General features: G+C 31.5%; 1 protein-coding gene and 1 long non-coding RNA gene across 2 annotated transcripts in view; both read right to left on the bottom strand.

Moving 5' to 3' along the window:
- LOC135953417 (uncharacterized) overlaps positions 1-27,398 on the bottom strand; it is a 136,730-nt gene that overhangs the window by 81,326 nt on the left and 28,006 nt on the right. Inside the window, exon 2 of the long non-coding RNA XR_010576211.1 lies at positions 9,504-9,653. This is a non-coding gene — a long non-coding RNA (uncharacterized LOC135953417). The remainder of the gene's footprint in view (positions 1-9,503; positions 9,654-27,398) is intronic.
- Positions 418-6,368, bottom strand: Toll-6 (Toll-like receptor 6). Its single transcript, XM_065505082.1, has one exon. The coding sequence runs from the start codon at positions 5,310-5,312 to the stop codon at positions 672-674; it is 4,641 nt and encodes a 1,546-aa protein (XP_065361154.1). The 5' UTR covers positions 5,313-6,368; the 3' UTR covers positions 418-671.

Here is a 27,398-nt window from a genome sequence, read left to right on the forward strand (position 1 = left end):
AATGTATTTATTGTTTATTTTTATTAGTGTTTTATTTTTTTAATTAAATCTTAGCCAAATATTTACATTATAATTCACATGATTTACTTAAACAAAGAACGAACTAAGTTTATCAGTCTGTTAAACCCATATGTTTTTGTAAAAAATATCAATCGAAATATTTCAATATTTTTCCAAAAGGGGTTTTTTATGTTGGTTTTTTTCAATAAATAAATTTAACTAAAAAAATTTACAAAGAAAATTATACAAAAATATTAAATTAAAAAAATATATAAAACTAAAAAATTTACAAAAAAAAAAAACTAAAATATTCCTAAAAAATATAATTTAATTTAAACTTAATTAATTAAACAATAAGACAAAAAACAATTAATAAATATTTAAAATTTAGTTTAGTTTTTCTAGTAGTTAGTTAGATTAGAGTTAGAGTAAGAGTAGAGTTGTTTGTCTTTTTACAAAAAGTGCTGGGAGATCCCTTTATTCTTGAAATATAGAGAGGTGCACTTCATAAATTCACTGGTTACGTAGTCTGTCTCCTTGGAAAACTTAAAAACTAAGACATCATCGTCTCGCAAGCCGGCTCTTCCATTCGGGGGAAGTCAACAAACGGCTGTTTGCTGTTGGGTCTGGACAAGATGATGTTGGTGCTGCTGCTGTTGGTAATTTGGATGTTACGCCCACAAGCTGTTGCTTTCGTCGCCAACTGAAGCTGTGGTGGTATTGATTTCATTTAATGACAAATTTGATTCATATTGATTGAGTTCATCGGGACGACAGCTGTCATTGGAACTGTGACTGCTTGTACTATTGCTGCTGCTACTTTTGGCAGCACACCTACAACTGAGGTTGTCATCTGTTGCTGAGGCCGTCGATTTGCGACATGTACAGGGTGGTTTCTTGCAGTTGAATGTAGTCACCTGTGGGTTGGCTGGCGCTGGCGGTGGAGGTGGTGTAAAGTTGGATGAGAAACTAGATTGTAGGGCTGCCTTACGTTTGTTGCCAGTTTGTGTCGTTGTAACCTGGCCCTGTTGTTCATGGCTGCAGTCGCAGTTGTTGGGTGTCTTTTGCAATGTGGGTTGTTTGGTGTAGTCTACACTGTCGTATGTAGGAGCCACAATCTCACCAGCGGCTCCCCTTGAAACCTGGCCATTACCTATGGCATAGTAAGAGGGCACTGCATATTCGTGCTGCTGATGATGCATGTGTGCGGCTGAGGTTAGTGGTTGTTGGCGCATGTGATGGTGCCTTTGGAATTCCAGCGTTTTGGCATGTTGGATTTCTTTGCTGTCTTTGGTTGCTTTGTAGCCTAATTCATTGAGGGTATTGAATTTACAATTCGCTGCTGCTGTTGGTATGGGGGCATAACCTCGCACACAATCGTTTATGGTGGCATAGTTTCCACAGTCTGCATAGTGTTTGTCGCTAACTACACCAACACCAACACCGCCACCAGCACCTTGACCTACCAGTCGACCGTTGGCTGCTGCTTGATATTCATGAGCTGGTGCATAAATATTTACCGAAGAACGATTACTCAGGCAGTTGGTGGTACGTTTGCTACGTATGTGAGGTAAAGCCATACGTAACTTCTGCCAGAATTTCTTGTCATCCCATTCAATGCAGGTACTGGTGCGTAGGTAGTGACGCATATCAATGTCTATATCGCGTTGGGGCAAATCGCCGTATAATATAAACACAATGCGCTTTCTGCGTTTAACGATTTCATGCAGGGCACTTTTGTATTCGAAACGAGACCATTCATTATACAAAAAGTTCTTTGACAAAACCAACACAAACTGTTTGGCGCTTTCGGCGGCTTCAATGATGGCATCTGTGACATAAGCATTCACATTTATATCACGATAGTGCAAGCATGCTCTGTAGCCCATGTCATTTTCCAAGGTATGAGCCAGTATTTGATTGACGAAATGTTCATCTTGTAAACTGTAAGCGAAGTAGGCATCGTTGAGGCGTTCTTTGTCCAAATCTTCTACAAAACCAGGCGACTTGTAGCACATATTGAGTAGACAGTTTGAGTGGGCCCACATTTTTAATTCACGGCGATAGCAGAAGAGGCCAGCAATCACACCAAAGAAACCAATGAAGGCACAAGTGGCCATTAGTAAGAGGGGCAGTAGACTTTCAATTTCGCTGGCTTGAACATAAGTGGCTACATCTTCACGCAAAGTACATTTGGTACCATTCTTCTCACGTAATACACTGGTGGCGTTGTTGTACACACAGGATACTCGGGCAGCATCAATAATTTTACCAGAACTTTGGGCCAAATAGTTACGGAAACGCATCAAATAACTGCATTCACATGACCACTGGTTGTCAGCCAAACCGATTTCCACTAAATAAGGATTGAGAGCTAATTGCCATACCTCGAAATGCAGCAAACGGTTGCCATCCAAACGCAAAATCTCCAGTTTCCTCAAAGCCTGGAAACTACCATTTCCTATGGTAGCAATGCGGTTGTTTTGCAAATACAGCTCGCGCAGATTCTCCAAATTGCTGAATTCATTGCCCTCCAAACTGGTGATGTGATTGTCTTCCAAATGAAGAACCAGCAAACGTTTCAAGCCACTGAACGTAGTGTTGTAGATGATTTGCACATTGGAGTTGTTGACAAATAAAACAGCCAAGTTTTTGCGTCCCAAGAAGGAGTGACTAGCAAGCTCTACAAAATTATTGCCATCAATATACAATTCTGTGGTGTCCATGGGAACCTTGCGGGGCATCTCGGAGTAACCAGCTCCTGAGCATTCTACAATATTTGTAGACCAGGTTTGATCGTGAAAACACGTACAATTGGTGGGACAAGTCATTTCACAATCACAAGCATCAAATTCACAGCAATGGCATACGGCAAAGCAATGAGTTTTGTATGAACACAAAAAGTGTTTGGGTTCGGCTTCCATCAAGGGTATATAGGCCCTTTCACGGTTATTAAGCAACTTACAGTAGATGGTCTCCAAGTCCATGATGCGAGGATACTGGCGGGATTTGATGTGGTTGATTTTTTGCAACCAATCAATGTTGCAATCACAAGTAAAGGGGTTGCCTCCAATGTAAAATTCAGGCAAGGCACGGTGATCTTGTACTGGTAAAATGCGTAAGCTCTTGATGTCCAAGGTGCTGATTTGGTTGGCATAAAGATCTACACGGGTTAAATTGGTCTTGTGCATAAAAGTATCGGGATCTACGGTTGTTAAAAGGTTGTCATTGATGAAGAGCAGCTCGATGGAGTTGGGTATGGCAGAAGGTGATATACGTTGGATTTGATTAAAACTGGCGTCTAAGGTTTGCAGGCGTATTTGAGAGTCCAAACCAAAACGATTCGATAATTCTACCAAACGATTTTTATGCAAATCCAGCCACTGCAAGGTACTGGGTACATGGGCATAGTCAAAGTGCTCCAAGCGGTTATCGGAAATATTAAGCCACAATAAAGAAGGCATGTTGCTGAATAAACCATTAATATCACTCAAATCATTACCATCTAGACGTACAGCTTGTATACTGGAAGTCATTTCAAAAGCACCTGGCTCCACAACAGCAATACGATTACGAGCCAGATTTAAGATTTGTAAACTGGGCAATTCCTTGAATGAGTGCATGGTAATATTCTCCAAGTAATTTCCAATCAAACGTAGACCATACAGATTGCTAAGACCTTTGAAGGCATTGTCTTCCAAAACCGTAATCATATTTTCACCCAAATCGACAGTGCGTAATAAACGCATGTTACGTATGGCTAAAGGTACAGTTTTCAATTGGTTACCATTGAGGTTCAAATCCTGCAAGGAACTGCAATTACGGAAGGCTTCTGGGTGAACACCAATTAGATGATTATTGTCCAAGGAGAGTAGAGACAAAACATATAGACCATTCAGAGCATAAGCGTCCAAATATTTAAGTTTGTTGTGCGACAGCAGAAGAGTGTGTAAATTATTCATGGGAGCAAAGGTTTCGGCAGCAATATTTTCCAATTGGTTGTGCCTCAGGTTGAGAATTTGAAGAGTATAGAGATCGGTAAAGATTTCAGCATCCAGTTGAGTGAGTTTGTTGTGCGATAGATTAAGCAATACTAGTCGTATAAGACCCACAAAGGTACTGCGGTCAATCCAAGTAGAGGTAATTTGGTTGTAAGACAAATCCAAGGCTTGTAACTGTTCCAAGTTCGAAAACAGTTTAGGAGATAACACCGATATGGAATTATTTTGCAAATACACCTCTTGTATGGAACCGGATTGTTCAGCAAATAATTCAGAAGGCAAAGCCACCAATTTGTTGGAGCTTAGGTTTAGGATTTGCAAATTTTTCAAACCACTTAAAGCTTTGTCACCAATCATGGAGATTTCATTGTTGTTCACTTGCAATACACGCAAACGTCTCAAGGTGGCAAAACCATTGGCGGGCAGTAAAACAAAATGGTTAAACGACACGTCTAAGATTTCTATGTCCAAATTACAGGGTGCACCAGAGCGCTTGCTGTCCGGTGAGGTTGTGGCATCTGAAGGATGATCCTTAGTGCGATCACGAAAACCCAACTCGTTGACATCCTGCAAACGATTTTCACTCATATTTAACGAAATAAGGCCACTCAGTGTACAGAAGATATTTTCGGGCAACGACCAAATATTGTTGGAGGACAGATCCAAGCGTTCCAAATGATTTACTACGGCAAAGGCCTCTGGCTCAATGTCAAAGTTCAGTGAAGGCCACAGGGTGTTGTGAGTACGTACAGTTAGATTTCTTAGCTGGGTGAGACCATCCAATACATGCCTGTTGAATTTCGACAATTTACAGTATTTAACCGTGAGTTCTTGCAGGCGCTGGAGATGGGCAAATGATTGAGGTTCTAGGGAACTTTTCGCCATAATTTCATCATTGCAAAGAACATGTAGACCCACTGTATGCTCCGAGGGAATAACACTGAAATTTGTTGTGTCAAATTCACTGTTGACCGTACGCAAATTACAGGTTAACATTATTTCAGGGTGGTCAGGTCCCAAAGCTGGTAAAAAGTGACAGTCGTCAGGAGCATCGTAACGCATATCCTGGCTGGCCAGGCGTGTGTTGTGATCCCCATTGGGGGGCGTGTGCAATTGGTTGTTCGAAACACCGGCTTCGCCCATTATGGCATTCGAGTGTTGTTGCAACTGCTGTTGAGTGACATGTGTAGATAGAGGAGGTTGTTGCTGCTGTTGTTCAGTTTGCAATTGTTGCTTTTGCATATTAACACCACCGACAATGATGGTTGCAACACACAGCACACAGATGACGATTTTGTTAGTTAAAGCCATGTTGTTTTCGTTTCAATAAGAAATTATACGAAATTAAGAAACTTAAAAGAATTTCCAAACAAAACCAAATAAAAATTTCTATAAAAGATGCAATTGATTGCAATTAATCCAGTTTAAACATTTTGAGTGTTTTTATATGTTTGTTTTTGTTTTAATTGTTGTTATTTATGGAGCACGATATAAAAACTTTAACAAATTTCTTTCAATAATTTTTTGCAACTTTGTTGTTTTATTTATTTATTTGTATGTGTTTGTTTATAGGTGTGTGTGTGTTTTCAAGTTCGTTTTACGATTTTCACATCACGTCACGAGCAAACGATTTGCTTTTATTTTTCTCTATTTTATTTTTATTTCGTATATATTTTTTGCTTTGCTAGATGTTTAAGGATTTGTCGTTTGACGTTTACATAAAGTGGAGCAAATTCTATTTTTTTTTTATTTGTTATTAGTGTGTTTTGTTGTTTTCTGATGTTGTGCAGATGTTGTTTCGTTTAGGAAGGAAGAAAAAAACTTTGTTACGTTTCGGTTTTGTTTTATTTTTGTTGGATTCTTTCACTTTTTCATCATATTCACACTTCGGTTGTTATGGTTAATAAGAAGAACAACTCATGGGAGAATTTTCTTTTACATATTTATTTTCATTATTTAATTATAATTATTATTCTTTGCTGCTTGGGCTTTTTGTCTAATTAGGAACATTAAACGTTATTAAATTTAATTACAATGTATGCGGGAAGGCGACACGTTTAAATGAATTTCGTTTTTCTTTAATTCGATTTTCACTTTAAAACACTCATACGAAAAGACGCACCCGTTTCTTAAGTTGTATAGATTTTGTATTAAATTTTTTTCTTGCTTTTGCTTATATTTTTTAAATAAAATTTCTCTAGAGTCACGAGTAGAGGTGTTTTGTAATCAAGTTCTAACTAAAGACTGACTTGTATATGCTGACATGCAACCCTTATATAGATGTGATGGTTTAAAAGTGAAATCACACCGAACACAGAGAGGGAGAGAACAAAAGTGTAGCATAGAGTACAAAGTACAACGAAAAGAGAACGAATGAGAGGGAAATTATCACACAAAAAGGATATGTGTGAATGGAAATGAACGGGCGTAGGAAAATCATAACAGAGCGTAAATAATTGTTGCAGAGAGCGAAAGCGAGAGAGTGTGATATAATGAGAGTTAATGAAATATATATTGTGTAGAGTTTTTTTTTTTTCAATTTATGGTTTTTTGTTGGTATCATTGTGTTTTGTTTTCAAATTATTAACGCCGCACATCTTTGTTGTTTTTGCTTAATTTTTCTCATTTTTTTTTGTTCTTGTTTAAGTTCTCATGACTTACAGAATCCTTGTCCAACAGCTGTCGCAACAGATTTTCTTTAAAAAGTAAAACAGCCAGAAAAACTCAAATTTTCACCACAGCAGGATATCAAAAGGAATACGAAAATCATTTAAAAATAACATTATGTTAAGATTTCTTGCTTTCTTTTTTAATTTATCACACAGTAACGTAAAAATAACATGAGTTTGCAAAAATCCATATGTTTTATTTTTAATTTTTCTAGTTTCTGGTTAGAGGTTCTGTTGTTGTAAATTTTGAGTCTATGATATAAAAAGTCAACTATGTTTAAATTTAATCTATCAAAAAAAGAAAGAAAGAAAGCAGCCAGAGTAAATCACAAAAGCAGCATCATAAGAACATAAAAAGAAGTTAAGGGCATACGAGTTTGTGCACAAATAGTTATGCGTATTTCCTTTTAAATTAAGAACAACGATGTCCTTTTTAAATCCGCTTTATAATTTAAGCTGATTATAAACATACTCATACTGTATGAAGGTCTGTCTGTCTGTCTGTCTGTCAGTCAGTCTGAAGACATACGTTCAACAATTTCGGTCCTTTCTCTGTCTCTTAGCTTTTGTTGTTGCTGTTCTTGTAAGCAAATCCTTATATGAGATTTAACATACCATTTACTTCCGCTTTATATTGTTAAAAAAGCAGACTTATTTTTCGACCATTTTTCCTTTAAAAGATTTAAGGTTGACAATTATGATTCTTTGGTTTTCTTTTTTACTATTTTTTTTTTTGTTTTTAAAGAAAATCAATAGTTTTTTTGTTAAAAGTATAATTTTGTTTAAAAGTAAAAGAAACTAAATCTTATTAACTTAAAGACAAAGTAGCTGATTTCTTTATATATAAAAACTTAAAGAAGTGCCAGCTGCTTTATTACAACAAGATTTAAAACAAATTGATACAATTTTTGAAGTATTGAGATAATATTTTAATTCGCTTAGAATTGGAATTAAATGTTTAGTAAAATGTTTTTAATTAAAATACTACTTTGGAAATTACATATTTGATTTTGTTTCTAACAAATTGAAATATTAGTGAATAAAAAAATAATAAATTTAAACATGTTAATTTTTTTATTTTTAAATATCATCCATTTCTGGACCGATATAGTTGATTTTCAAAACCAAATTATCATGAATATATGTCTCTGATATATTTATCAGAATATTTTCAAAAAACCTATTTCAACCGACATACGGACATTGTTATATTGACTTCCTTAAATAACTATATTTTGAAATATCAACTGGAATTTGAAATTTGTAATTCGCAGATGAGCTGGGAATAGATCAAAGCTCTAACTGAAAACAGATCTGAATGGACTAACACTAACAAAAAATTAAAGATATTTGCATTACAATGATATTAACTTTCAGCAAAAACTAGTCATTACTACTGCACTACTTAGAAGTAGTTTAGTAATGGCAGGCTTATAATCTATAACATCGACATGAACAGCATTGCAACAAATCAGTATAATTCTCATTCAGTTAAGAATATTATATGCATAAGTGCATGCAGAGAAAAATACGGTTTTTGATATATGAATAGAATTTATTTTTTAACATGATTAGAATATAATAATAAGTACAAAGTAATCATTCATATGATTTCAGCAACCATATTATGTTACAGTTAAGTTTTGTAAAATTTAAATCAAATAAATATGTTTTACTATATTTATCAAACAATTTCTTAACCAACCTCACATAACCTTGTTTTACTACTAATGATTCAATTATTTTGTTTATATATGTATATTATTCAGAAAATCATATGGAAAAAGTTGTTTTTTTTTTATAATATAGTTTTTCAATTTTCCTCTTTTTATGCAAAACTATGAAAATTCCAATTTCAGTATGAATTTTTATAGTTTGTTTTTCATGTTTTATTTTATTTTTTGTTCCACAAACAAACAAAATAAAAAAAACTTTTATTTTTATTTTAATATTTTATTGCTGGGGCTTGTAGGAAAACTCTCAAGGTTCTCTAGAGTGTAAATCTAAAATGATTTTTCCTGCTAGAAACTAAAAGGGCATAAGAACTAATAATAAAAAAAAACAAAGTAAAATAAACTACCAAAAACCCCCGATATGTGTGTGTTGGCTGTTACGTTGCGGTAAGTGAGAAATTGGCAAATCCTCTATAAACCTCGGTTTTGTGGGCAAGTTACAGCCATTAAGTGAAGGTTGTTTTGCGTGCAATAAATTTTCGTCGTTGCGACTACCAAGAACAACTTGCACATTTACACTTTTTTCACAAATAGTTAGACGGACGAACACTGTTGTTGTATTTTCTTTATTTAAAAGGTTGATTTTATTTTATGGCTTTGCTGCAGTCAAGGTTAATGTGTTTGTTTTAGGTTTGCTGGGAAAATAGCCAACAGAAATGTTGTGCATAAATAAAATTTTCTTTCTTGCTATAATTATGTTGTCCATATGTATGCAGCAGATAATTATGGCCGAAATCTTAGAAATTGACATTTGTGTGGTCACACAAATTAAATGGCAAAACCATACTTTAAATCGAATAAAAGAAAATGTCCTTTAAACACAAAGAGTTTGTTGTGCTGTATGAAAAATATCTTTATAATTGAAATGTCAAAATAAAATTCCCACAGGAAATTGTCAAACTATAGAGCAAGAAAACACAAGAAGAAAATTAAGAATGACAAAATATATGTATGTATATCACACCACACACATGGTAATAGTCTGATTGTAAACTTCTTCTTATATCTAGTTATTATTATTGCAGAAAAAACAATAAAATAAAATAAGAAATCATGGGTAATTGAATTAAATTGTATAGAAATTTTCAAGCAAAACTTACCTCTATGGTTAACTTCCGGTTTCCTTTTCCTTGATGAATTAAAATCACACACACAACACACTTCTCTAAAAACTGTTAGACCAACCAAGTTGTAGAAGTTGCATGTGATAAATGACAAACTGTTACTTGTATTGACCATCATAAAGAAAACTATATAAAAAAATAAAGAAAATACACAAAAAAAGGAATAAAATAGAATTAATGTCTTCACCAAAAAACAAACTAAAGATGTTCAAAATGAATAAAGTACTTAATCTTAATTTGAAGTTTAAAAACTGTATCTTTTATATGAATATTTTTTGTAAGAATCTAAAAAAAAAAAAATAACAATGACTTTTGATGGCAAACAAAAAAACTACATAAATTTGAATTGTCAACTTGAAATCTATAGAAAAAAGGTGCTAAACACTATGAAACGGAAGTAAATTATTTTTTATTTTATTTTTAAGGATCAATAATAAAATGCCACACAGAATAATACCAACATATTTACTTAACCTAAATAAAAAATTAATTACAGAACTATTTCTGTATAAATATATTTCATGCAAAATTGACACAATTTGAGATTATAATTTAATTGGAAAAACATATCTAAAATATGTTATTATACCAATGGTCGGCACTCATAGCCTTATTATGACAAATTATGAAATAAGTAACCAAAATCACAAGCAATAGCTGTTCAAATTACAACAGAGAAAGGAAAAGCATAAACATGTTAATCCATGTTATGATCTCTCTATGGCGAGCACTGATTTTAATTCAAGGTCACTACTAAATAGAAATTTTCATTGTGAGATTTTTTAAAGAGTTTCTTAAAAGCAGTGCTCTTTAAAAAAATATGCATACATAATTTTCATTCACTCCTTCACCAATATATTAACAAATGCGCGATGGTTTCTTTTTACCGGCCTCTGCTCACCGTAATTCTCTAGAAAATCCTTTTAGTTTGTTCCATCCTTGATCAGTAATTTCTCTAGAAATTCCTGGTCATTTACTATTCTTGGTGATTTGTTCTACCCTCGAATAATGCAACTAATCGATATATATATGGGGCATTTCATGTCAAGTGAACCAACTTTTCAAATCGATGTCTTCCGATCGGGATGAAATTTGCACCAATGTTAGTTCTATTGGATAGTAACTAAGACACAATTTTTCAACAAGATCGGCCGAGAACTCTCTGAGTTATAGGGGGTCAAATTTTGACATTTTGGTCAAACAGGGTTTTTTTTCTTATCCATGTTACTTATTACCTATTGTTCTTAGCAAAATGTGTCCCAAATAGTTTAGATAGCTCTTTCTTCAATCTTTCGAAAAAAAATATTTAAAAAAAAAATAAAAAAAATTTAATATTTTTTTTCCGAAATCAAAAACTTTTTTGACTTTTTTTTTCTTTTTAAAAATAAAGCTTAGATATTTTCCTTGATATTTATCTATCAAGATAAATATTTTGTAACTCAAAACATACAATTTTTGACTTTTTTTGCAAAATCAAAAACTTTTTTTTCAAAATGGACCATTTTTTTAGCTCAAACAAAAGCTTAGATATTATCCTTGAAGACCCTTTTGGTCGCTTAGTGGGATGCGAGTGGGATATCTATCAAAATAAATATTTTTTAACTCAAGACTTACAATTTTTGACTTTTTTTTGCAAATACGATTTTTTTTCAAAATTTTTTTTTAGTCAAAAGAAAGCTTAGGTCCATTCCTTTAAGATATTTTTAGTCCCTTAGTGGGATGCGAGTGGGATATATATCAAAATAAATATTTTATAACTCAAGAAATACAATTTTTGAATTTTTTTTTGCAAAATCGATTTTTTCTCCAATATGGGCCCTTTTTTTAAAATTTTTTTTTGCTCTTCAAGGATAATATATAAGCTTTTGTTTGAGCTAAAAAAAAATTAAAAAAGGGTCCATTTTTAAAAAAAAGTCAACAAAGTTTTTGATTTTGCAAAAAAAGTCAAAAATTGTATGTTTTGAGTTACAAAATATTTATTTTGATAGATATCACACTCGCATACCACTAAGCCACCAAATAGGTGTTCAAGGAAAATATCTAAGCTTTATTTTAAGAAAAAAAGGGCCCATTTTAAAAAAAGTCAAACAATTTTTGATTTCGAAAAAAAATATTAAATTTTTTTTTTTTTTTAAATATTTTTTTTCGAAAGATTGAAGAAAGAGCTATCTAAACTATTTGGGACACATTTTGCTAAGAATAATAGGTAATAAGTTACATGGATAAGAAAAAACACCCGTTTGACATTTTGGTCAAGTTCTCGACCGATCTTGTTGAAAAATTGTGTCTGAGTTACTATCCAATAGAACTAACCTTGGTGCAAATTTCATCCCGATCGGAAGACATCAATTTCAAAAGTTGGTTCACTTGACATGAAATGCCCTATATACTAGATACGGGGAACAATTTTCAAAAACCAACAGGGAAAAATGTGAATATTTTGGGAACTCATTCTTTACTTTGATTCCACTATCTAGGCTAGGCTGAGATTATAGTTTTAAATTTTAATTCAATTTGAGGTTAATTTAAAATTGCATTTTATGAACCTGATAATAAAGCATATTTTCAAAACATTTCCAAACCAAATGGACGAGAAAATATTTGAAAAATTATATATCCTAAATAAGATATTGTTATTCTTCAACCTGAACCCAAGTTTAAATGGAGAATTAATTCCCTTAATTATTTAGAAATCCTTTATTCTCAAATTACATTTGAAAATGCGTTGGATACTATTTGAAATTCACTTTTGAAATACAGAATAAGTGGCGAATAAAGGCATTTCTCAAATTGAATAAAAATTCCGCTAATTGTTTAGAAATCTGTTACTCTCAAAATATATTAAACGTATGACATTTGAGAAGGAGTTTGATTTGAAATTTACACTTTGTTACAATTCACATTTGAAATATATTTGAGAATAAGTTGAGAAAAAAACAGCTTTCTCAAATTGAGAATAAATTCCGCTTATTGTTGATTTCAAAGAATTCTCAATTTGAGATTAAACCTGCTGGTTTTTGTGGATGGATCGACAGCATCGTGTAAAACCTTTAGTTGCAACATTTCTGTGCATTGCATTTTCCAAATATTTGCGTTGTCAGTCACTGCTTCTTATACTTTAAAGTGGTGAATATTCGGCTTCAGTGAAAATCTGATAGGGAATCCGCAATGATGGCAATACAGAAACTAGAGATAACATCAACAAAACTTTACAAATATCTTGTTCTAAAGAACATTGTGAAGTCCCTAAATAACATAGGAGCATAAGAAGTTTACATTCCCATACATTTTACAGTTTCCAAAAACCTTTTTGTTATTTTTAGTAAAAAAATAAAACAAAAATTTCAGGCCAACGGCCTGAAGCCATCCTGACATGACTGTGATGAATATTTCAAGATTATACATATAAAACCGATTGCCAGAGTATTATTAACAAAAGGTTGTTCCAAGAATTATAAAAAGTAATTAGCAAAAAAGGACACATCTCATATATGACAAGGATACGTTCGTTCAACTACAAGGATAAAAAAAATCCATATTAAACTTGATGCTCGTATTCATTGTCTTATTTAATTTGATTTAACTCATACTTAATACTTACCACTGCCTTAAAAGCTTTTCTTCATTTTAATTGACACATTTTCCTTGCATCTCTCTCTCACACTGCCTCAGATACATGATACGTATCTCTGTGTGAGTGTGTGTTAAGTTTAGCTAAACTTCTTATCTGACTGACAAGATGAGTATTAAGCCTTCCAAGTGTGCAAGGAATTAGACAGGGAATTCTTGAAAAGGAGATATAGAGGGTGAAGGATATGGCTAAATTAGCAAACCACTAAATACGATTTTATTGTCTTTTTTTGCATCATTTAATACGAATTTTTTTCCAATGATTTTTCTGTTCTGGTCAAAATCCAAGTACACAAAAGCTGTGGTGGCAAGAAGAGAAGAAACAAAGTGGTTGGTAGTAAAGAGAAAAAACAAACCAAACCAAACTACCAAAAGCATCAGAAACTAATTGTATTATTTGCCATAACAAGGGTTGAGTACAAGGAGCAACTAAAAGTTGGAGGTAGTGGCTGTATAAAAACATACCAACAACAACAACACAAGAAAAAAAGCTTTGTTAATTACCCGGCTATTGTCTATAACGTTTTGTGGCATATTAAGAGAATTACTTACTTACTTTCCTCCAAAAACAATACAATACAATAAAAATAAGTAAGAAAACAACAAATATTATACAGTTACCAAGTCATTCATTCGTTTATCATTCATTCATTCATTTAGTCATTCAGCCAACTAAGTCAGTCAGTTAGTCAAACAAAAGTGATGGAAATCTGTTAGACGAATTTGCTTTTTGGTAGAAATAAACATTTCTGTATGTTTTTCTAGTGATTAAAGATAAAGAAGTAAAGAAGATTTTTATGCACGATGAAGGTAATTAGCAACTGACATGAATTGTTCATTAACTTGACTGGTTTATTTAGGAAATATAGCAACGAAAAAAAAACAAACTTGCCGCCAGCTAAAATACTAAACAAAAAAAAAATACAAAACACGAGCAAAAAATAAGGATGCGATTTAATTGTGTAATTTTATTTAGTTTTTTTCCTCTCTCTGGTTGTTTGTGTAATAAAAACAAATATAAACATTATATTTAATTTGGTTGATCCACGATTTTTTTTCTAGCTCATTTAATTGTAAGTATTAAACCGTGGCGAATTCAAATGTACACTTCACTAGTAATAAGGAAATTTATTTTGTGAAAAGGAAATTGTAATGCCTGTAAGACAGTTTTCTATATGAAACAGTGTATTTGCAAGACTGGTTTCTAAAGGGAAACAGTCTTTTCCACATCGTTTTCTATATGAAAACAGTCGTTGCTAGACAGTTTTCTATATGAAAACAGTCGTTGCCAGACAGTTTTCTATAGGAATACAGTCTTTGCCAGACAGTTTTTTATAGGAAAACAATCTTTGCCAGACAGTATAGGTCTAGTGTCATATATCTTTGCCAGACAGTTTTCTATAGGAAAACAGTATTTGCCAGACAGTTTTCTATAGGAAAACAGTCTTTGCCAGACAGTTTTCTATAGGAAAAGTCTTTGCCAGACAGTTTTCTATAGGAAACAGTCTTTGCCAGACAGTTTTCTATAGGAAAACAGTCTTTGCCAGACAGTTTTCTATAGGAAAACAGTCTTTGCCAGACAGTTTTCTATAGGAAAACAGTCTTTGCCAGACAGTTTTCTATAGGAAAACAGTCTTTGCCAGACAGTTTTCTATACGAAAAGTATTTGCAGGCATACAGTATGTGTCCCTATCGAGTATGTTCTTAAAGGTCAAAGATCACCAATTGTTTAAGCATTTTAAATTATGCTTTTGAGCAAAGTACAGCACAAATTGAAATGTATGCGCAACTTGAATTATGAAAAACATATGCAAATTTTATAAATTTAAGTTTTTCTCCTATATTATAATCACAAAAAAATGTATAGTTTAAATAAAATTTCAATTCATACTCATGCAATATTTTACAACAAGAAAAAAAAAATAAATATATAAATATAATTTAGCGTGGAAAAAATGCACTACAACTCATTTGAAATGCGACATTTTAACTTAACAATTGTCAACTACATTATAATCATACATATGAAAATATGTACAAAGCATGTATAAAAGTGTATGTGTACATAGAATTATTTATATATTGCTACATTTTTAAACAATATACATGGTTTGAAATCATGGTTATTACATGTTGCACTCATGGAGTCGTCTAGTGTCATATATTAAATTTTTGCACTTCTCTAGTAGACTTTAAATTCAAGTAGTCTGCTGCTGGTTTAGAAATTATAATAAATGATGATGATTTTTTTCTTCTGTTCGTAGTTGCACATTTTACACAATGTACAAATGAAAAAATAGTGTTAATAATAATGGTAAATGATTTATGTATTAGATGTTGCAGCAGACATGTGTACATATATTTTAATATAAAAATTATGGTGGTACAACATTGGAATTTAATATTAAAAACATATAACATTAATGTTTGAATAAATCCTTTATTTATATTACAATTATAAAACTATTTGCTTTACATTGTTATCGAATCATTTGGCTTAACCAAACATTTGTTTTCTCATTTCATTGTCATTAAATCCAAAAAGATTTCCCACATCATTGCACAATTCTAAAACTAAATTCATCATTATTAGAATTTAATTTCGGTTACCAACGTCATTCCAATAATAACTAAAGCAAAAACCGTAAAATGATAATTACGTCAAAATCCCTTAATTTTGATTAACCAAAAAAAGAGAAAAAAGGGCGCAAACATCAGTAAGTCATACATTTCAAACATCAACAACAAAAAACCCAACTAACAATCACATCATTAGAGTAACAAGTGCTGGTGGGAATAAACGGAAAACCAAAAAAAAAAATATATATCTTTTACAAAATTCCTATAATAAACTGCAGCAACATACTATAATTATGCATCACTTTCCTTCTCAGGATCAAAATCATCATCGTCATTGCCATCAACATTAACATCACCAGCATCATCATTCTCATCGTCAGCCAAGAACCAACAACTGTCATCATTTTCATTAACCTAGAACTAGAAAATGAATAGCATGAAGATAAAAAAAACTAAAATAAAACTGTTCGAATTTAACTTCCGCTTCAATAACACACTATACATACATAAGAACCAGCAAGGAATATAGAAGAAAATTTACCAAAAACGTAGATATAAACCAACATTTACTCAAACATTAATCATAATCATAAAGAATAGAAAATAAACTAACAACAACAACAACTAGAATCTAAAAAACACTAAAGACGAAAAAGCGGAAAGAAGTTAAACAGGACATCTGTGATGCCAGTAATAGTTGAATTTGTAGTTGCTTTCAGTACTGATGATGACTGGTTGAAACCAAATACATAAACATATTCATACACACTAAGAAATAATCATAATCATAAAAAAAGGAAAGATAATCATCATTATAACAAAATACATACAATCATACACATCTTCAGCATCTCCTTATAAACCACACAGCGAGGTCTAAAGGATAACAAAAAACGTTGTATGTATGTATGTATGTATGTAACAGCAACATCAGGGAAAAATTTTGAAAGAAATCATTAGTAACAGCCATGGCAACTTGATATACTTTGGAATATTGAGAGGAAAAGAGTGCGAGGGAGCAAGTGTGCGAGTAGTCGAAGTAACAATCCTACCATTGACTAAACTAAAATAATGTTGATAATGAGATGAAGGCGCTCAAAATCCAATTAACACCTCATTTAACCGTCACTTGATAGTTGTTGCCGTTGTTGTTGTTGTTGTTATTATTATATTAATGTTAGTTTTTGTTGTTGTGTATATAGAGATGCCACAATTGTTTGAGTTGCATAATAATAATGATGATAAAAATGGATCTAATGGTTTGGTTTCAGTAAAACGAGAATATTTTCAATATGATCAACAACCACACTTTCTCATAATGAAGACTAGTTTTTAGTTTTCGGCTGCCTGATCCTTTATGTCACATGATTGGGATTCTAAGATCCAAAATTTCGCACGTGATCTGTTGCTTATATATCTTCTACGTACAGCCCAGACTACTACTACCTGGAAGTTCAATTATTCAGCAGCCTTTAACTTGGGAGATGCTGTTTAATATTCTTCCTACACTAATGCACTAATCAATTTTTATCTATTTATTTAATTTTTTTGGTCAAACAACTGTTGATGCCAAACTCGCCATAAAGCGGTGATGACAGCTGTACTGCCTCACTGTGTAACATGCGGGACCCAAACTCATTTATATGTCATATCAATTCTTGTGATACTAAAGACTTATGTCTTAATATACGATCATTTAATGATCATTACGAACGTGTGCAGCAAGAATCTAAAGCAGAGTCATCCAAAAACAGAAAAGCTTTAGATGATTTTAAACTTTAAAGTGAACCAAGTAATTAAAAATTAATGTCTAAAAGGTAGTTAAAGAAGAACTTATGAGTTACTTCAGTAGTTCATTTAAAAATTCCGAAATAAAAATCTAATCGAGAGAGTTAGAGTTAGAGTAGCGGTTGATGTAACCTCTGACCTACAATATCTTTGGCACTGGATATTAGTGTTTAGGTTGACTTTTTAAAATTTAAAAAAAACATGAAGATGTATTCGCCCGTACCACTCATATCCAACATCATCAACATAATTCCCCTTTAATCATCGAAAAAATATATCATTGGCCACCCTACTAATTTTTTCTCAAGAAATAAAACGATTATTAAAAGAAACTTTAGTTTTCTTTATAGAATTTTTGCAACATTTGGTTAGAATTAATCTGTTTCTTTTTACATCTTTTTTTTTGCCCTAGAGTAAGAGCATAAGACAAAAACATTTTCCAGATGACAGTTGCTTGTAAGTGTGAAAAATTAACGGAAACATTTTAATTATAATTAAAATACGTACAAAAAGCATAATAAAGAGAAATAAATGAAAATGTCAAGCAAATTGTTAGTGTCAGAATTAAGCGTTACTTTAATACACAAAACAGCCATGAAATTGTAGATTTTCGCATTAAATTAATACAGGATTTCACACATTTATGCCTGTGTGCTGGCTATATATCGAACGGTGTACTATTACATGCAACATACTGTGCCAAAACTGTCAAAAAATAATTTAAACATGTCATTTGATTGCAATGTCGAACATAATACAAAATACTTGTACTCGTACCAATAACATTTGTTCAACAGGAATTTTCATTTCAGCTCGTTTGTTTGATTGTTTCGAAAGGTTGGTTAGTGTTTTTTTGTTTAGGTTTTTTTTTTCTTTTTTTAATTTTCGCTACTTTTGACACCTTTGTGTCAATCACAGCGGGCCGCTGGTAAATAGTGGAAAATCATATTATTTACGTTTATTTACAATACTTGGGCTGGGCTTTCAACTGGACGCTGGTGGTGTGGAAAACATTCGCCAAATAAACCATTGTTCTTGAGTTGACTTGCTATTGTTTGACATTTAGCTACGGGCTCTGGAAATTATCACTGTTTGACACACATTTAACTGCTACGAATGTCCAGCCTATCAATTGCCAAACAATTTATTGAATTGAGTTTAAACTATTTTCAAATACAGCAGGAAGTGTTTTGGGAAATTTTAGTTTATAACACACAATTGTGCTTTAAAACAAACTGTGTTGTGTTGTGTGGCTGCTCGGCAGGAGTTTAAATCTAGTTGATGCCTTAAGACAACTCATCTCTAAAGTCAAATATTTAAAGCAAATAAGATTTTTTGTTCCTAAAAATGGCAAAGAAACAGCAAATATAATTTCAAGTTGAGTTAGGTTAGGTAGCAAAAAGTAAATTCAAATCCAACGGCAGTGCAGTGTGCTTGCTCGTAATACCCACAGAATTTGTTTTTGCTTTTGTTTGGGTGACAATCAAACAGAATTTTAAAATACATTCACTCCAAGAATATGAACTCCATGCAAACAAACATTATAAATAACATCACAGTGATAGAATACGGGAAACATGCTGTGAGAGAGAGGCCAGGAGAGACAAATAATTTTGCACAAATATTTTAATAGACAAACAGGCAGCAAAACAATAAATTCACCTCTGCCATTAGCAAACACACCACAACTCTACAATGATTTAAATTTTACTCTCAATAGATTTTGGAGACTTTTTAGGAATTTGTAAATAATATAGAGAAAGAGAGTGAGTGAGTGTAAGCAGCGTAAATAAATAGAGACGAAGAGAGAGAAAGTAGTAAAGGACTAAATTTAAGGCCCATATTTTTATTAATTAATTTATGAGGTTAAGAAAAATTCTGCAATTTGTTATACATTATTTTATATAGAAATTCATTGATATTAAGGATTCAGAGAAAAGGATTTCATAATTCCTGTTTTCGTCCTCCAATTTTAGAGCAAACAATTTTCTGTAATTGTGTATTTATACAACAATATTTTGTTTACATTTTCTTTTCTTTAACAAAAAAAAAACAATAAGAGCAGAGTATTTAACTGGTTTCAAGCTCTTTTGTAAAGTTCATATGAAAATTACTCTCTGAGTTTGTGGTTTTTTATACATTTGTTTTCATCTTAGAAAAACATGTCCTGTGTGTGTGCAGGAAAGTAAAATTTAAAAATCTGCAGGAAATGTAGCAAATATTTAACGTAATATATTTTTAGTATGAATAAATGTTTAAAGGCATACAGATGTTAACAGAATCACATGGTTTTGCTGGCGAAAAAATATATAAAGTGTTACAAGAGCAACTAAACAACAACAAGAAAAAAATAAAAACAAAAACAATGAATATTAAAGTATTCAACAAGAAGAATTTGAAAATAAATATTCTTGTAGTTGTTGTGTTTGTACGTAGCAACTGAAAAAGGAATTTTAAATTACTCGAAAATTAAGCAATAAATTTAACTTGAATTCTAAAGTACTGTAAATTTAAGGTTTGGGTTGGCCTAAAGAGAATTTAAATAAATTTGAAGAAAATTTAGGATTTTGCGAATTAAATATATGTATTAGTTTCTAGAACATTATATACATGAAAATTTAAAAAAAACTTCTATCATTTATAAAAATCATTTGTTTATAGAAGTTGAAATTTTTGTTGAATTTTCTATTAAACCAAATTAAAGGAACATTTTATCATTAATATTTGTATTTAGTTCCTTTGATTCTGTGTTGCTAAATAAGGAAATAACATCTAGCTTCGAGCGTATTCCAGTGAACCAAGCAGCACTTCATCTTATATAGAAGTTGAGTTTTTTCAAATAATAATGCTACTTAGTTGTATGTCAATGAACTATTGTATAGCAACATTTTTATAAACATATGTATTTTTATTTGGACCCAATAACTGATCAGTTTATTAAATATTTTCAACAAAAGCCAACTTAGTCCTACAAAAAGTTGGCCAAACAATCAAAGGTCTGCCGTCAAACTGTTTCCAATGTTATTAAACAGCTTCGGGAGAACTTGTCCGTTGATAGTAAACCTGATTCAGGCAGAAGGAATGGTCCATATGATGTTTCTAAAGCCAATAAATAGAAAGCATTTTCTAAAGAACTGCCAACACATCCGGTAGAAAAGCATCCCGGTTAGATCAGTACTTGGACTATTTGGTACGAAACGTTAAAGGCAATGCAGGTTTAAAAACATACAAGGCTCAAAAAGTTCCTGAGAGGAACTCTGCTAAAAAAAAATTTAAAAAATATACCTGCTGCATAAAATTTTTGCAGCTTCTGGGACAATATAATATGTTGCTGATGATCGAGGGAATGTTGTAGAAAGGTTTAAGACCCAAAAACAGAAAATGTTCCCAAACAATTGTTACAAAAGGCTCTATAAATATTGAAATTTACATCATGGAATGTTTACAAAAAAGGTTGCTTCCATTCATAAGACTTCTTAATGTGTCCCCTTATTTTTGGCCTGATTTGGCATCATGTCACTATGGCAAGCAAGGCCTTGAGTGTATAACAACAATAATGTGGTATTTGTACCAAGAAAGGCAAATTATCCCAATTGCTTGGAGCTAAGACCAGCGAAGAAATATTGGGCTCTTGTTAAATGAGAATTAAAGAGCACAAAAAAGGTGTCCAAAAGTGTGGAAGATTCAATATGAAGATGAATCCACAATGTAAAGGAGGTGCTTTAATCCACTTAAAAATTATGTTTTAAAGATAACACAAAATGCTTTTTGGAAATTTGTGGCACATTAAACAAATTCTGATTAATTTCCGAAACATGGTTTCCGGTTGCGATCAGGGGCCAAAAAAAATCACGATAAATTTTACTCGATATCGAATGCGGTAATTTGGCCCCACACTCAAATTACACTTAATTTGACAATTGCATAAAAAATGTATCAGTTAGTCAAAACAAATGTTAAACAAATTTCATTGTGGATTTGAAATTGTCAGGTTTTTAAGATACAGAAACACAAATTAAGATGCCGTAGACTATAAGTATTTCCAAAGAACCAAAATCTGAACCTGTTTCTTCTGAAAACCCGGATATGTTTCCAATATTACATGCACGAAGAAACCATATTTTTTATTGTCCGACTGATCCGTGTTTGATGGATGATAATAGACTGTAAGGATCTTTCCAAATCGATCGACCAAACAAGATTTTCGAATCCAAAACAAAAGGTTGACGATCGTCAAACACTAATCATGTTTTTGACACGAAAACTCAGACAGATCAGCTCAACGTGTGTGTTTTTGAGTACTAGAATCAGTGATGTATTATTTGGCATTCTTTCACTTTTTTACATACAAATTAATAAAATACCAGTACTTTTCGTCACTTTATCTATAAAATAAGATTTTGGGCAATTGTGACCTTGGTTTTACACAAACAGTAAATTTTTCTTAATCTTTTTGGCAAAAGTTGAACGAACCCAGGAGTTAATTAATTTACACGCACAAATTTGAATTTGACAAAGAAATTAGGTATAAAATTCCAAATCATTTTAAGTTGATATTTTTTTTTTTGTTTATTTTTCTTGCTGGAAAATTAACTGAAAATTCTTAGTAAATTTATTTTAATGAAAGTTTATTGCTACCAGAATATCTTGCCAATTACAAAGGAAACTTTTCGTTAACATATTCATAAAGTGGCATTGGTGGTGCATATATTGAATGTCATTGAACGTCTTGTGTTCTTATACAAGAAGGTGAATAAAAACCACTTGATCATTATAATTGCATATTGAGAATAGGTTTGGTAACATTAGCCTTAAATTGTTGGTATATTTAGAATTTTTTCTTTAGTTTTTTTTTTCTGGTACATTGGGTTTTTGTGTTTGTAAATCATGTGGGTTTGACTGTTACAGTGCTCTGCTCTGTGTGTCTATAATTTTATTATTGTTTAATACGATAATAACATCAAATTTAATATAATTTTATAAGGCTTTATTATCCAACATTATTTTTCATACGCATCAGCGTCATCAGCAACATCATAATCTTTATCATCATGTGAGCCATGGAATACCTGTGTGTTATCCTTAGAACATTGAATGACATAAATGACAGTATTTTCCATTTTATGTCGTGAATCTTGTAACAAATTCTATTTATTTTTCTCCTATTTCTATTTGTTTTTGTGTGTGTTTTTTTGTTGTTTTCATGTGTAACACAGATTTTTTATTTGTGTTCATGCTCATCTTTAATATTTGATTGTGTCTGCTGCCAAGGCATCAAAGAAAAGCACAGTAGCAACAGCAGTAGACTGTCACTGCTCCAATAAACAGCCAGTGAAACAGATAGTGAGTCAGTGAGAGAGTGGATGAGTGTGAGCCATCTAGACATACATTCAGTTTTTGTAGTCAAAAAATACTGAAAAGCACAACAGGAGCAACAACAACCAAAAAAAGTAGCAGCCATCAAGGGCGCCAAAATGGCTTCTAACTTTGTTTTAAATGCATTAATTCTTTTTCATATGAGTTTTAGTTTAATGTGGGGTAAGTATAATAAAAGGGGAAGGGGGGTAAGTGGGGGAGGTGAGAGGCGAATGGTAGTCCCCTCTTTGATTTATAAAACAGAAAACAAACATTCAACTCCAGCTGTTATCGTTCGTTCATTGATTTTTGTCTTTATTTTTTGTGGAGGGGGTTTTATTTCATCTTTTACACTTGTTCAACATACAGAATTTTTAATGTCTACACATTAAGATTTTGTTGTAGTTGGTTCCATAGAATTTTACCAAATTTGTTTCGTTTCATTATTTTGTTTAAGTAAATAAATGGGTGCTTAAAACAGATAGAACCAAGAAAATATTTAACAAGGATAAAAAACCTATAGCACCAAATAATGTAGGGAGATAGTTACTTGTTGATGTTTTCAAAAAAAATCGTAAAATTATTTCGTGTTCTTACTTTTATGCTGTTGGAGTAAAATACGTCACCAAATATGCACGTATGTAGATGATGATGGTTACGATGATGGAAATTCATAAGCGTGCGTTGCTTTATTATATTTTGTTATTTTTTTTTTGGAAAATTGTGGAAAATGTGTCAAAAAATATGAAATCACGTTACTGGCGTTAATGTTTTGAGGTTATTACATTTGGTTTTTGTTGTTGATGTTGTTTGTTAACAAAATTTAATTCATTTTATTTTCTCTTTAGATATTTCCAAACAACAACAAAGTAAAAGTTATAATAATTTTCCATTTTTTTTTTGTTTGTTTTACTTTAAAAGCTTCTTTATCATGGTTCGTTCATAGAATCACAGATGAGTTGTACAAAAAGATAAAAAGAAAGAAACATTTTTTACGAAAGAAAACAAAGTTTTAATGGCAATAATTTTAGAAATTTTAGATGCTAAAATTTGCCGCCATAATGGACGTACAATGTAAAATACTCAAGCAACAAATTTTTGTTTAAAAAACAAACATTTTTGCTATAAATTTTTATGAATATTTTAACAGTTTTTAAGTTTTTTTTTTTTTTGTTTTATTTTTTCTTGCATTAGCTTTTAGCCAAAGTAGGCGTAAATAGAGTTAATAAATAATTTTTGTTTTGAAAAATAATTTAAGTTTTCCACACACTGTAAGCAAATATTGAGAGATGTTAAATAAAAGGATCAGAAATAGGTTGACAATTTAATAATTATATCGAGTTTTTAATGAAAACTTTTTTTTCCATTTTTTTTTTTAAAAAATTCTAAAAAATTTGTTCATAAACGTTTTCATAAATTGTTCAGAACTACTTCAGATTCATTAATGACATTCTTCGAACAAGTGATGCCGAAATTACTTCTTTAACTAGTTCTGTAGAACGCTATTGTGATTCTAAAGAACCTGTTATATGGCACTTGTTATACATTGTTTCTAGACTAACACCCATATGCATAAACAGTTTATAAATTTATCAAAGGTTTATAAAACAAAATTTCCATACAAAACCTGTTTCATAAACCTTTGATAAATTTATAAACTGTTTATGCATATGGGGGTAATTCTATAGATCACTTATTAGTGATTATCAGGGAAACCAAAATATGCAAATGCATGTTGTGCATGTTAGTGCATATTTTTGCATATTTTACCCTTAAATGCATTTTTTTGCATATATTTGTTTAAAGAGCATATTTATGTCATATTTTTCGTTTTTAGAGCATATTTTACTGTTTAATAGCATATTTTGACTTTATCAAAAACAAATTATGTCTTACTTATTTTTCGCTGTTGTGTTAAGGTTTTTACTTCCTTTGTTTAAAATTCAAAATTGAAAAATAAATGTTTTTTTTTAATATAAAATAAACACTATTTTAATAATAGCGCCATCCAAATATGAAATTTTAGTTCTAATTCAAACTTAACCGTTCTAAATTTGCTCCTATAACATCAGTTTATGTCGAAAGAACATTTTCTATGTATAAAAATGTTTTCAGATCCTATAGACATCGATTTTTATTTGAAAATTTAAGTCAATATTTTGTAATTTATTGCAATAATAACCTTAATTGAAGAAGTGACTTTATATTTATATAAAATATCATCAAAAAATACCTCTCGAGGCCTTTTCATAGCTTAAGTTCCTATTATTTTTGTGTTGTATTTATTTTTTGTTATACTTGTTTTAGTTCATGTTATTTTTGTTTATTTTATGTTACTTTACCTTTTTAGAAATTAATTGTATTGATTTTTTTTAAATAAAAGTATATTTTTTGGTTAAAAATGATGTAAAAGTTTGTATTTTAAGAGCATATTTTTAAATTTTAAGAGCATATTTTAAAGTTTTTATTGCATATTTAAAGCGCTTAAAACGCTTTTTTTAGAGCATATTTCCGGTTTCCCTGGTGATTATTAACTTGATAAAAAAAATAAAATAATACTTGGGTTAAAAGTTTTAATGAAAAACGTATGTTAAGGTTTTTTCGATCTCCGAAACAACATTTTGAAACTGGATAAAAAAAAAAAACTTTTATTTTTTTGGAAAAATAAAAAATGTTCCAAAATATATAAATTAGTAACAAAAGTTAAATATATTTGAATACATAAATATCGTTAGCTTAGTGTACAAATATAGATCGGAAGAGATGTGTAATAAATCTATATTTCGTAATAGTTGTCCAACATTTTCCCTGCAGTATAACAACTATTTCCCCTAACCAATAATACGGTTTTTGCGTGTTATTCATTTGCCATTTTTTGGAGTTTTAGGGCGATTTTACTTGTGTTTAAGCATTATTTATTTAAATTAATTTACATTCATATTCCTATACGTATGTATTTATGCATATATTTTATGAAATTTACATTAAAGTTGGGTCAGTTTCAAACAAAAATAAAATATGATGATTATACGCAGTTGCATAGATTTATACTAATACACATAAATGCGAGTTTATAATAAATTCTAATTAAATATATTCGTATGTTAGATACACATGTTTACTTAAATATGACTCCTACAGTACGTGGAACTAGTTTGCCACTAGTTACCCCTCAGCTTACTGGCAAGGCTTTGGAATGACCAATTCAACATGGTAACTAGTGTGTAGCATAAGTGGGGTCATAGTTAGTGCAACATTGGGAATTTCTACCTTTAAAACTGCATGGTTCATATGAATTATCTGGCTATATATTGCTATGGGTGCCAGTGTAATGTAGCCAGCATTTTTCGGTAATTTTTAAAGCATTTTATAAAATTACAAGGACAGACAGAAGGACAGACAAGTAAACATGCATTTAAACACCAATATAAAAGTAAATATATGTTTATACGTAGGTGTTTGTTCAAGAGTGCATACTACCATCTTTTTTTTGAAGAGTGTGTGTTGTGTATGCATATTGTGGTCATTTTATAAAACTTTTTTTTTGTAAGTTTATATGTGTGAATACAATTGTAACAATTTAAAATATTTAATTTCATAAAATATAATTACACTTACTGCTACAAAAATGCTTGGACCCTTCTATATAGATAAATGAGTCCACATATGTGTGTGTGTGTTTGTATTTTACTGTTGCAACACACACCAGCATTCACCAGACTGCCAAAGTTAAAACCCAACAAGCGCAAAAACTGACATTTACATATGCACTCTGTTGAGGTTTACACTTGTAACAATTTAAGTATCCACCTTTTATAAAAAATTTTTCTCATTCACTCACTCACACACTCTACTTCTTATTCCAACACTCATTCCCACTCTACTCTTCCCAGCAGTTCTAGGAGACAGTACCGAACTAGTGATTTTACCCATCATTTAGGGTGGGAGCTAGTTACTTCAATAGCCACGTGACTAGTCATTTTAACACGGGCATGTCCTAGGCACAGGGTCAATTGTCTCTTTTTGATTACAATGGGACTGTCTAATAGCTGGTCCAAAGTAGGGAACGCATTGGATTCACACATTGGTTACATAGCGTCAGTTACCTTACTAGCTTTGTAACTGGTTACTTGATCAGCTACTTGACTAGTTATTTTGACACGTGTATGTCCTAAGCAGGGGGTCAATTGACCCTTTTGATTACAATGTGACTATCGGAAAGCTGATCGAAAGTAGTCAACGCTTCTGGTGGGTAAAATAAAGTGCAGTACAAAAAAAAGTTTGAAGTGACTTCACCATAGGTTACTAAGAGACACTAAAGTGGCTATTGACTTCATGCTATGTTACATGGGATATCAGTATATTTAAGCAAAAATAAAAATAAACTGTATGAGAATTATATTAACACAATTTGTAAAAAACTAGTTTGTACGAATTACTCACAAAACGTTTAAAGTGACTACACTCTAGATTACTTAGATACACTTAAGTGACAATTGTCTTCACGCTAGATTACTT

This window comes from Calliphora vicina, chromosome 3 (assembly GCF_958450345.1).
Source record: "Calliphora vicina chromosome 3, idCalVici1.1, whole genome shotgun sequence".
NCBI classification, from domain to species: Eukaryota; Metazoa; Arthropoda; class Insecta; order Diptera; family Calliphoridae; genus Calliphora; species Calliphora vicina.

What these genes read in the sequence shown, in the direction of transcription:
- Toll-6 (XM_065505082.1), bottom strand. Translation starts at nt 5,312, where the DNA reads ATGGCTTTAACTAACAAAATCGTCATCTGTGTGCTGTGTGTTGCAACC.